At 39.9% G+C, this 13,133-nt stretch overlaps 1 protein-coding gene across 1 annotated transcript; it reads right to left on the bottom strand.

Annotated features, from left to right (window-relative positions):
- Positions 1–2,052: 2,052 nt before the first annotated feature.
- LOC116312393 (voltage-dependent calcium channel gamma-3 subunit) lies at positions 2,053–8,562 on the bottom strand. The gene is made up of 4 exons (XM_031729810.1): positions 8,352–8,562; positions 3,510–3,593; positions 3,269–3,409; positions 2,053–2,612 (listed from the first exon to the last, which is right to left on the bottom strand). The coding sequence occupies exons 1-4, from the start codon at positions 8,560–8,562 to the stop codon at positions 2,053–2,055; spliced, it is 996 nt and encodes a 331-aa protein (XP_031585670.1).
- Positions 8,563–13,133: the final 4,571 nt, after the last annotated feature.

Here is a 13,133-nt window from a genome sequence, read left to right as displayed (position 1 = left end):
GAGGCATTAGTTTGAATCCTTTGTCTGCAAATATTTTTTTTTCCTTTTAGTAAAAATATTTGAAATACTACTTAAATACTCTGTGCACTATAGTAGCGATAAATAGCTTGTGGAGCTGAAACAGTAGCCAAAGTAGTCAGTTGTGCTTTCAGGTAATTTCTTGCGTGAGCGTATTCATAACCTACCTTGAATTCTAGCCTGAATCCCGTTGCTGCCATGGTAACACCTGAGGTTTCTCAGCCTGTTTGGGCGTCCGCTGATGCGTGTCTGTTTGTGCTGCCCTGCCATCAGATGTAACAGAGCTAATTCATGCATGTTCAGGCATAATAAAGCCCTGATATTACTCAGCACAGGAGAGGTCACTTCTTTTTGATAAACTGTTTTTGTTTATCAGTATTGTTCAAACCTTTGCTTCTGTGCTGGGTTGTGTTTGAATATTCTCTTTCTTAGTTTCTCTTGCAAATAGAGATGCCAGAAACTGAGATGTCCTGTACAATTAAAAAAAAAAAGCGACAAGGCTCAGCCTTGAACCAGCTCATTTCTCTTTGAAACACCTTTTGTGATGTGAACTTCGAAGCTTTCTTTAAGGCATACAGAAAGTGGCATAACCATGAGGGCAGACCCTTTCAGTGCGCTTATGCACGCTCACACGCTACAAAAACTCACTCAGCCACACAATTAGACACATGGAGAGACAGAGAGAGTTCGAATGCACTTAATGGGGTTTCGATCTTCTGCAATAGGTCCACAAAAAATGAGGCTACAGAAACAGGACATAGTCATTCATTCTCAGTTGCTTTCATGCTTTTTGTATTTTCTGTAAATGTTTCTATTTCCTCACAGGCACCTCTCCCTTTCTCTCTCTCTCTCTGACCGACTATTACTACACACACACTCACAAAAACTGAGACAAATCTATTTTTTAAAAATTCAGTTTTTGTTTGCTTTGATTTTTCCTCCGAGTGTCAAAGATACAGATTAGCTGGTTGCTTGAACTGAAACGACAAGTGAATTAACTGCACAACAGTCTGCAACTATTTAAATAATCGATTGACCATTTTTTAAAATTGTTCCAGTAAAAAACAACAAGCTCTCTCTGATTTTAACATCTCAAACAGCTTTATTTTCTTGCATTGTTTCATCAGGAGATGCAATCATTAAGTTCTGCGGTGCCAGCTTGTGAACCATAACCTGATTTAAATGTGACACATCTTCCCTATTAGGGCATGTCTTTGGGCAGTGCTGCAAGCTTACAGCTCATCAGCTCCTATTTTAAACCCTTCCCTGCACGCCCTGTTCTGACCACTCCAACCTTTCTTTCAACAGTGCATGTTGGATCTCCTCCACCATGTCAAAATGCTGACCCCTTAGCTTATATATAATTATGTGAAAGATGAAAAAGTTGCAGCTAGTTGCAGATTGAAGACTCGAAGCAACCAGTTCAGGTTGATTCCACCAGATATACTCTATTCGACGCTTCAGGTTTTACAGTAGAGCTTCGCAGTGAAGTTCTCATCCCGGATTTCATTCTGAATTAGTGCAAGGCCCTGCAAATGTCTTAAGAAATAACTATCATCATAACCTGATGCATTGCCTTCATGCTTGGACACAGTGAGTCACAGGGACAACATGCAAACTCCGCAGAGAAAGGCCCCAGCCAGTGGTTTCAAACCCAGGATCTTTTTCTGTGCAAACCACTGAACCACTGCCCATTCAATTCCAGAGCTGCAGAAGGAGCAGACTTTGAAGGGGAGATTGGCCAAATTTAAACCAGAAATGGTTTCTGGTTTTAATGGTTGGAGTAACTGGACTTTCTGATTGCACCCCAAGTTATATCCTGGTGTTGGACTGTTGGACGGACTCTGGGAGATTGTAATGGCAGTTTTTCACTATTTCTTGACATATGAGTGACTGAAGAGTTCATAGAAAAAAATATTTGGCAGGCTAATGCAGCCCTGCACTTGTCTACAATGCCTTTCTTCTGTCTATAGCAAGAATGTGAGAAAGCTTACTCTCCTCCCACTAAAGTTCAACCTTACAGGGACTATCTTCTTAGACAGGTGTGGTCCTCCTGTTGGAAGCGCAGTTCCCAGGCAGCATCTCTGTGTTGTTGTGAGCAGCTGTTAAATGATCCACAGCCATGTCTATCTTACTGTTTTTGAGAGGTGAGGTTAAAGCGTAGAGCATGAACTCTGAGCCCACTGACACTGGTGTTGGCAAACCTGCCATGGTGGTGACTTTAGATTCAGCGGAGATGGACGGCTCCCGGTCACGGCTGAGTGATGCTCGGAAGGAGTGCGGGTCCCCTGCGCTGTGGTTGCTCCTGTAACTGTACCGGCGGCTGCGGTTCTGGTAGTAACGGTTGCGGTAATACGATGAGCTTCGAGAGATGGGCGGCTTCATGAGCGAAGGCCGGCCTTTGGTGCGCAGCTGTCTGTGTTTTTCTATGAACACATGCACTGCCAGGACGCCCACCATCTCAGCCAGCACAAAGGACAGAGCTCCGAAATAAAAGGACCAGCCGTAGGAGTAGCTCTTCTTGTTGTCGCTCTGGCTGGGGTCACCTGAGTTGGCTGATATGTACACAATGATGCCAATGATGTTACTGAGACCTGCAGTAGTGTTAACAGAGATGAAGAGGGTCACTCAGATGTTTATTTGTGGAGGAATTTTTGCAGTTGACTGACATGCTACAAACTATGGAGGACTAAAAGTGCGAAAACGTAAATTTAATTAGTTAAATTGAAAAAATTAAAAACATCAGTTAAATGCACCAGAAATAACAACAATGGTTAAAAAAATGCTGAATGAATACAATAATTAATTAAATATGATATCAATTCTTGTTCCTATTTGATTTTCTTATTATTTTTTATATTTTTGTTACCTTTAAATGAATTTTCATTTATTTCCATTATTTTATTTTATTGTTTGTTTGTTTTTTATTTGTTTTATTTCCTTTTGGTGTTAATGTTACTTTTGATGAATTTAATTATAGAATTAATGAGTTATTCAATTGTTATTTATTTTCGGCCCTTTTGATCCTCCATACAAACGAGAAAGTACAACCATTAAAACACCTGAAGAAAAGAAATTAAAAAAGACTAATGTAGAAAAACATAATAAATACCAGTCTTTAAAAAAGGGGTATACATAAAATCTAACATCACCGACCAAAGCTTTTAATTCTGTGTTTCAGAATTAATAAGGGACTGAATGAAGAGTCACAATAATAATCATGCTGCTGAAAAGACTCTGTGTGTCTGACCTGCAGAGACAAAGAGTATACCCGCAGTGAGAATGACATTATAGCGTGACTTGTAGAACTCGCTGGCAGCTACGCAGACACCCCCAAGAAATAATAACCCCACACTGAGGATGGGGAAGAGGCTGGAGGCTCGTACCGCTCCTGTGCAGAGGACAGGAGAACGAGGGTATCAAGACACCACGCAAATACCTCAAACTGTCATCACAGCTGTTAAGAGTTCATGCAATTATTTGATACCCACGCAGTAAGTATTCAGCAGCGTCCTGCTCGTAGTCTGCATCGTCAGGAAAGTGATCAATGTCCTTGCAAACACCCCGAAATGTCCCTGAAAACAGAAAATCAGACAATTACATCATTCTGTAACAAAAGTGGCACTGCTTTGTCATTTTCCCCTGTCTCCCTCTTCTTCTGTACTTGATGCAAATGTAAAAGAAGCACAGGTATCTTCTCAGGTTGGTTTTTACTCATCCTGCCCACCTTCTAACTGTTTAACATGAATCAGTGCCCTCTTGTGGCCTTTTACTGTGTTTTTATTGTTGCTGTGAGTTATGAGCATGCCCAAAGAGTCACTTTAGGTCTTCACTTGTTCAGCCTATCAGATTTTAAACCTGGAAGAGACAGTGGCTGTGTCCCAATTCAGGGTCTGCACGCTTGAAGTACGCACACTACGCGTACTACGTACGGTGCGTACTACAAGTACGGGAAGTGAGAGGCTTGTGAAATGGGACGGTCTAGCCTTCGTCGCGCTGTTCAGGTTGCCTAGCAACCATGATACTAACCGCGAGAAATGTTTCATACAGCTTTGTGTGACAGAAATGAAGGAGAAAAAATGTTTTGTTGGTCATTCATTTTTGTCATGACATCACTTTGATCAGCTGAGACCACGGGACTGTAAAACATGATAGTTGGGCTTCATTTCTGTACTGAACAGTCATTTCAAGTTAGTAAATGATAATTAGCTAATGTTGTTCATGAGACTAAAGTCATCTTACTGTGGTAATGTTAATATAATATGGACAATATTATATGTATTGTCAGATTATATATATATATGAGCTTGAACTCTGGGTCAAAGATGCAAGTAGCAGTTATTTATATTTCCTATCACCTTAAATCTTCACTCAAAGACAAGTATCTCTGACAGTGTATATACAGATGTATTATGTATAAGAGACAAACATTGTTCTTTCAATATGTTGGCATTACTAAATTTGGCTCAATGCTTACATATATGTGTAAAAAGAAAATGTACGAGCTGTGATAACTGTTTCTGATAAACAAAGAGTAGACTGATATGTGAAATATTCCTTTATTGGGTGAGAAAATCAGAGCATGTCATAACTGCTTTAAGTCATACAGAATAGATATCAGAGCCTTAAACAGGCTGACTTCTGCTAAATGGGTCAAACTGGGCAGAAAGTATACAAACACATAACATCCTTATAGAATATGATGTAACACTATAGATCAACTTACCTCAGAATATATAAAGCAAATAAACAATTACAGCAATATGATGCAACAAACACAGCAGTGCTACTAATCCAAAATACTCAAAGCTTCATAGAACTGAAACAAACATTTATTTTTAGCTCCATTCTGCTGTTGATACATACTTTAGGTTTCTGAACATTAAACTTGTTGCTGCCTTTCATAGTGTGTAACTTGAAGGCCCTGAGTACTTTCTCCCACACTGAAAACACTGGAATGATCAAATTATTTGAACATTACCTAATAAGACTGATTCAGGACAGACAATTAGTTATGTTAAACTTTCCTAGCAGTCCTTCACAAACAGGGAACAGTCTGTCTATTCTCTCCATCTGTCAGCTGCTGCTGGCTCTTCCTCCTCCTCTTCCTCACACACTGCTGAGTTTGTCCTGGTGGATCATCAGGGTGCAAAGCCTCACAGATGATGTGCAGCAGTGGGTCCCTCAGTCTGTCCTCACTCTGGACACTTGCAGTTGTCACACATGGAAATCAAATGTGTGATAAGCTGCAGGATTCAAACACAAGTGTAACTTATAAATACATGTTCATACTTTTATTCCACAATCAGAGAGAAAGAAACAGAGAGAGAGTGCAGGACAGACAGACAGGTGACAGTCTCAGGTGTACACACTGCTACAAAACAGCACAAGAGAAGGAGGATTTAGTGTTTGTGTTATTACGAGTGCTAAACAAGAGGAGTTCCCAGATGGTCCAGTGGACACATGTGTGACTCCTGTGATTAAAGCATCTTTCTTTCAGCTTAACGAGTGAACCGTCAGCTCGTTCAAACACACGTTAAAGTCCGTTTGGCTCGACACCACCGAACAGAGGCAGCAATATAACATAGCTAACATTAACAGTGCAGTGAATCCTGCTTGTGCCGTCATATTCAGGACTGCAAACCGAGCAGCATCACTGACTTTCAGCTTGTTGTGTTTGTGGATATATGACTGACTTTAATTACGCATAAAATCATCACATTCTCTGTAAGATTAAAGTCAACTATATATATATTTAGAAGTAGAGGCTTTAAAACCAAGTTACCGCTGAAAGTACAAACATCACTAATGTCACATAACTTTGCCGACATGTGGCCAACAGTAATGTTTTAATGTTCTTAAACATTCGCACATAAATAAGTGACATCATATTCAGTACTTACTTTTGACAGTTCACTCTTCGGCCGCTCCCGTCTGCTGTATTTTGCGGCAAAATTATCCACACCCACCGCCGCGCTATGGATTGTGGGATATATGGGGCCACGAAGCGTGCACCGGACCACGCTTGATATTTGGGGAAATCGACGGCGCATTTGGAGTATGCATTTGAAGTACACTTTGAATTGGGACAGCCGTCGTCGCGTGGCGGTGACGTAATCGCACTTGAAATGCGTACTTCAAGCGTGCATACCCTGAATTGGGACACAGCCAGTGTTGCAGTAGCTGTCCACACTCTTCCTCCCACCTCATGTCATGTGATCACATCATGTCATGTGATCACTCATATATAATGAGCTTGTCTCATTATATATCATTACCGTGTGTTTTTCTGCTTTTGTGTTTCTTCATACCTGCAGAGGGATCACAGATGTAAAGTCTTGCATGTCAGCATTGTTATATTACATTTTTAGACTGATGTACAATAGATTTTTGTATTAATGTCATCTTAACTTTAACAAGCATTATTTTGCACAAAACTGTCTCCACAGAAAAAAAAGAAGGGGGCATTTTTAATGACACTGCTGCCTCAGGAAAAGCATAAACCTTAAAATGACCTGGGGTCTGAATTAGCTGCTGATCCAAGCCTCTTCTGTGCTTTTCTTGAACAGTAAGGGCCTCAAGTTGTGCTCATATTTATATCAAATCATCTCTCTCATATTTCTACGCTGGCTGTTTTCACTGGATGTAGGTGTCATACGCTCAAGTGAAAAGACAAATATTCCACTATCACTCAACGCTACTGTATATGGCACAGAAAGATAATAACCCTCGTAAGCCGTGAAGGCTCTGATGCATTATAATGATGTCTGGAAATACAAACATCAGCCTTTGTAACCTTTGGCCGTGCGGTGCCTTTTAGTATTTGCGCACAGAGGATCATATTGACAAATGTGTCCCTGTGAGCCCGCCCTGATTGACCAGTATTGATGATGTGGCTCGGTCCCCATGGTTACCAAAACAAAACTCATTCATTAACAACAGCTCAGCTGCGACAAATAGGGCTGAGAGAAAAGATGTGAGGTGTAAAGTTATTCAAATTATTGTCACATTAGAAACAAGAGATCAGATCATCTGTCCCCATCTGGCTCAACAACAAATTTGCCTCCGAGCGCTTCTTTCGTGCATCACGATTATCTTCATCTATCTGCCCGTTTACGGCTTCTTTTGCAATGCAGGCTAACTGACCAGCATGCAATCACACCAGACTGTTAAAGCACTGATGACCTCTGCATGCTCTGTTTCCTCTCCATTAAACCTTTTTGGGTTGGCTTGGTTTTACAGGCGGCAGGGGCAGCAGCAGAGGGAGGGGATGAAAGGGAAGTGAGGAGGAAATCGAAAAGCCAAGCATTTTCTCTTCATCAGAAACTTAGCAAAGCAAAACAGAACCAAGGATATGGGGTAATAGAAGTATTGGTGGTGCTATTAAAGAGAAGTTAATAATTGAAAATGTCATTTCTATCCATCATATAGCCAGGGCTAAACCTTCTCTATAGTCTTCTTTAAGATGTGTCCTCATGACTCCAGCAAACAATCAAAATCTAATCACAGAGGCATCAAAGTGCAAATATGAGATGTCTGTAACAACAAGCCCTTTTCCTCTGAATGATTTCTGTGTTTGAGAGTTTAATAAAGCTATAAAAAGGAGAGATGGCCTCAGGTGTATTTTAAATGGCTTATTTTGTCTGCAAAGAGTTCTTAATGAAATCTTGGTGAAGTCTAGTCAAGATCAAATATTTTAAAAAGCCTGAAACAATATTTGTTATCACGTATGAGGAAATCTAACATTTTTACTTTCTTATTTACCAACTAACTACAAATTAAAATTTATGTACCAAACATTTGCTTCATGTATAGTGGTATCATCTGCACAGTGCAAGTAAAAAATATTTTTCAAATAATAGTCACATATTTATAGTTGCAATCACTATAACAGGGTATTTTTATGTGGGATTTCTACTTTTCCTGATACAGAATACAAATACTCCACTGAACTGTTGAGTGCAGAACATTTTCAGGTCTGTAATACTATTACTATGTTGTAATACTTTGTAATACTATTGCTATGTAGCTGCGGTTGTATGATTTATCGATGTAGCAATTATCACCCGATAGAGAAACATGATGCACATCTTTGTTTACATAATCAGCCCATTATAGGCCTGCTTGTAAGAACCGACAGTGTTATTGCTACTTAATATTGAGTTGCCCATTTATATCCCATTTAACTTATTAGATTAACAAGTCATAGTCACATAAACACACCATAGTGCATATTTACTATGTTTAGATTGACCATTTTTGTTGTGTTTCACTCTGGGCTGTTTTATAAGCTTCTAATGTGAAACCACATGCAGGTGTAGTGTGACTCCCACCCTCCGTGCAGCAGGTCCTCCACAAACCAGAGTGGGTCAGGACTTCTTCGTTCTTGCGGACCGTCTCATTGTCGCTCAGGGTCTTGGAGCGGCACACACCTCGGGAGTACAGCCAATAGTCCGTTCCCACGGCGATGGTCATGAGGCTGAAGGCACAGAAAGCCCCTGCTGTGGTCAGAAGCATCATCACACCCCGGTTAAACACCCTCATGTCTCCTCCTCCTCCTCCCTCTGAGGACCGAGTCTGGCAGAGTTTAGAGGCTGTTCAAAACTTTCCCTCTGTGTCTGATCTTTGAGTTGATCCAGGAAGGAAACTCAGGTTCCGAGCACATCTTCTGCCTCCCCATTTTCCTCTAAACTATTAAACTTTGCTCACAAAGTTGAGATGTTTCCATGTTAAAGGCACAGAAGCTTGATGTGAGCTTGTTGGCTGTGCAGAACAAGTGAAGAAACGGCGCTGAAAGTTGGAGGAAATGGTAGAGGAAAGTGGTCTGGAGAAAATGGCATCAGCGGCACGTTTCTCGACTCGTTCTAGTTTGTTGTAGCCCCACTCTGCACGGCTCAGTCTGCAGAATGACCCCGCCTGTCTGATTGTATGTGTGTGTGCGTCTGTCTGTCTGTGTGTGTGTGTGTGTCCCTGTCACTAAGAATAGCACAGGCCTCATGCAAACCAGTTCATAGTCCACCAGTTCAGCACCATGGAGAGCAGCAAGAGAGCAGAAAGTAGTGCGCATTATTTTCTGGTGAAGACACAATAAAACCTTTAGCTCAGCCTAAAGACATTTCATTAAGAGCTGCAGGTGTTTATTACCAAAAAGACAGCTTTACATTTTAAATTCAGTCTTAAAGTGGTGATTAGTGCCCGTGAACACTACAGCAGAGCTTCTTTGGTCTCTCTCCTCTTTAGCCTATAGGATGCAGCATCCATGTTTTGGAAAAAATACAAAAGTTAACAAATCAATTTTTGATTAATCTCACCAGAGAATGGTTTTCCACTTTGCTTCAGTGCATTTTAAATGAGTATTGGTCCAGAAAAGATGGAGACCTTTCTGGATCATGTTCACATGTGGCTTCTTCTTTGTATGATAGAGCTTTAAGCAGCATTACTGGATTATAAAATGAACTGTGTTCACAGATGTCGCTTTCAGGAAGTGTTCCTGAGCCCATGCAGTGATTTTAATGTCATTCCTGTTTTGATTTCAGTGCTGCTTGAGGACTCAAAGATCACAGGCATCCAATATCAATTTTCTGCCTTGTCTCCTGCACACAGCAAGATTTCCTCCAGATTCTCGGATGATATTTTGATGACAATGAGAGGAGTCACCTCCTCCTTTCAAATTTAGAACCTAAATTCACCTCTTATATAAAGTCTTGGTCATTGTTACAGTCGTGGTAAAAAGAAGAGCAATTCTCACGTTTTACAAACTATAAAATATCAATTCTCAAACGTACATGACATACATGAGATATATAATATATAATATAAAACACATATTATATACATATACAACCTCAAACAAACATAGAATACATGACATACATACATATATATATATATATATATATATATATATATATATATATATATACATATATATACACACATATATATATATATATATCTATATATATAGATATGTATATATATATATATATACATATGTATATATATATGTATGTATATATATATATATATATATATATATATATATATATATATATATATATATATATATATATATATATATATATATATACATATATATATATATATATATATATATATATATATATATATATATATATATATATATATATATATATATATATATATATATATATATATATATATATATATATATATATATCTATGTGTGTATCCAAGGAGCGACCAAGTGCTGCTAATCAAATGCACTTGATTAAACGATCATCAACAAGTGCGAACACTTCTACCAACGCAGACGTTTGGCAGTCTGCTGCTCTGGAGCATTCAGGTATGTGTTCACAGATTGCAGAGGAAGAAAGACATCAGCAATGATGTTAGACAAGCATCTGTGGCTGTCTATCAATCTGGGAAGGGTCATAAGGAAGAGGTTAGCAAAGAAAAAGTTGGATAATCAGGGAGATGAAGAAAGTACACAGGAGTTCTGGGAAGAGAGAGGTGACAAAGGCAAAGGAAAAGGCTTGTAGTGAGTTGTGAGGCTGGACACTAAGGAAGGGAGAGGCAGAGAAAGGATGTGATAGAGATGGAAATGTACTAAGAAGTGAAGAGAGTGTGTTGAGAAGGTGGTAGGTGTGCGTTGAGGGTTTCATGAATAAAGTAAAAGATAGAGAAGGATAAATGTAGGATAGCGAAAAGTGCAGGCAGAATGGAGAGGAGTGTCAGGGGAGTATTCTGACAGAAGGATAAAGAGTAAAAGGGAAGTTCAGGTTGAGCTGTTTGGAGACAAAGTTAAAGAGGGAAGATTGGACCTGTGAAGAGGAGGGATGGTGGATGTAGTGTATAAAGAATGTTTAATATGGATGTTTAAGAATCAGGATGGATGTAATGAAGGAGGACGGGCAGAGGATTGGTGTGACAGAGGACCCCTAAAGGGAACAACTGAAAGATGCAGCAGCCACATTTGGTGAAAACCAATCAGCACAAACACCTCATATCACCTGTCAAGCACGGTGGTGGAGGAGTGAGGATTCGGGCTTGTTTTGCAGCATCAGGACCCAGGCACCTTTCTAGTTATTGAATCGACCATGAACTCCTCCGTGTACTAAAGTATTCTAGACTCAAATGCGAGGCCATCTGTCTGATAGCTAAAGCTCGACTAAAATCAACCCTGCAACAGGACAATGATCCAATGAAAATGAAAAAGTATACTTTCTTTGTGCCATGACTGTATGTATGCTGTATATATAACCAATGATGCATAATCAGGTAGAAAGGAAAACAGTCTCTGAACATTTTGAAAACACTTTTATATACACAGACAGAACTCTCATGGGGCTTTTTCTTTGGCCAGGTTTACTCATTACATGTCCTTTAATATTAATATTGCCATCAGTATTCAGTCCACAAGCATATCACACAAGCGATTAAAAGAATAAATGAGGATGTGAATATTTAAGGCTTTGCAAAGTGAGTGGCCATGTGTGTGAAGAAGCAAAAGCAATCAACCCCAACCAACAAGCTTCCTCACGGTAAAATGTTTTGTTATAATCAATCGTCACCGTTTCAGCTTCTCGACTATACTGCACATTATTATATATGTGTCATTGGTGAACTTGCACAGCAGGCCTTTGAACACAGTGTTTCTGTTGAGAAGTTAAATGTGCACATTGTGATCCCTTTAATAAGCGTTAATAATAGTTTCCAAGGAGCTGTAAGCAGAATCGGGCTGCAGATTCATCAGTCCAAGCGACTTATTTCATGTTCTCACAGAGCCGCTTGATACTTATTATCACTACAACTATAAAACTGCTCATTATAGCTGCTTTAATTTCAAGAATTTTTCAATCTGTATTGCTTTCAAGAACAATCCCTCCTCTCCATCGCAGACATAATATACATCTCGGTAAGAAATGAAGCACAATCGCAAGATTGTCTTTGATATTTTTTGTGTAAAATGGAGTTAAAAGAGGCAAAAAAGGAGAAAAACACAAGAGAGCCAGAGTTTCTGGAATGTTTTATGATAATTCATTTTAATGCATCTTTCTGCAGGTGTCTCTCACGCGCAGGTAAAGACAGCGCATGCAACACATGTACACTGTCCATTTACACAATTCCTTGGTTGCTTAATAAAAGTTGCCCACTTCCTCCTCCTCCTGCCTTTTTGCATAGTTAACACATTACTCCCCCATCTTTTGCCCTCCCTCTGTCTTTCTCGTCTTATCTCATTTCCTTAAAATGATATGAACGTTAGCTGGGGGGAGGGAACGGGGAAGAAAAGAAGAAACGAGATCAAAAGAAGATTTAAGGAGATCAAAGAGGAGATTTAAGGAGGAGGAGGAGGAGGAGGAGGAGGAGGAGGAGGAGGAGGAGGAGGAGGAGGAGGAGGAGGAGGGAAGAGAGAAAATGGGAAAAACAAATTTGGAAAAGTGGCAGCTGAGTGGGGGGGTGGGGAATAGTAGAGAAGTGCACGATAACATGAAAAACACTTCTAGCTCTACATCCCATTCCTATTTACACATACACACAAACACAGGTCATACAGCACCGTTACATCGATACGTTCATTTACAGACAGCCAGACAGTCTTTGCTCCGTGCTTTGTAAAGCAAACTGTAGCCACGCATATTCAAAACACTATTAAGAGATACAGCATTCAGAGTGGGAACTAAAACTTTGATTTTGGATATTTCAAAACGGACTCTGGACACCTGACGAGGTTTTTTTTTTTCCTCCCCCCCTCTGTCGTCCGAGAGGTTGAAAGCAAGTCTTTAAACTACTGGACCAACAAACATGGCATGCATAGAGGAGCTGCACCACAAAGACTGTATAGGCCTACAGCACTAACCCACTGCATACGTACACAGTGCCATAGAGAAAGAGATTAAGCTAGAGAAAGACGTTTTTAAATATCTCTGCCGAAACAGGCATTTGGGGTGGGGGGGGTCTTTTTTTTCCCTTTTTTATTTTTTATTTTTGCATCAATTTGGAAGACAAAACGTGCTTAAGACTAAGTTCAGGACTAACTTAGACATGAGGTTATAAATCAGAGCTTTTTGAATTCAAAACCAACCTTCCTCCGAACCGCAGCCTGCACGGACACACGTGTGTGCGTTTGCGAG

The sequence above is a fragment of the Oreochromis aureus genome, linkage group 6 (genome assembly GCF_013358895.1).
Source record: "Oreochromis aureus strain Israel breed Guangdong linkage group 6, ZZ_aureus, whole genome shotgun sequence".
In the NCBI taxonomy this organism is placed as follows: Eukaryota; Metazoa; Chordata; class Actinopteri; order Cichliformes; family Cichlidae; genus Oreochromis; species Oreochromis aureus.
Note: the sequence above shows the minus strand (reverse complement) of the source record. Positions and strands in the feature narration are given on the sequence as shown.

Excerpts from the sequence above, each read along its gene's own strand:
- LOC116312393 (XM_031729810.1), bottom strand. The coding sequence starts at position 8,562 with ATGAGGGTGTTTAACCGGGGTGTGATGATGCTTCTGACCACAGCAGGG. Across the intron at positions 3,594-8,351 it reads GAGGACCTGCTGCACGGAGG|GGACATTTCGGGGTGTTTGC; the intron begins GTGGGAGTCACA and ends TTCTGTTTTCAG. Across the intron at positions 2,613-3,268 it reads TATACTCTTTGTCTCTGCAG|GTCTCAGTAACATCATTGGC; the intron begins GTCAGACACACA and ends ACACTACTGCAG.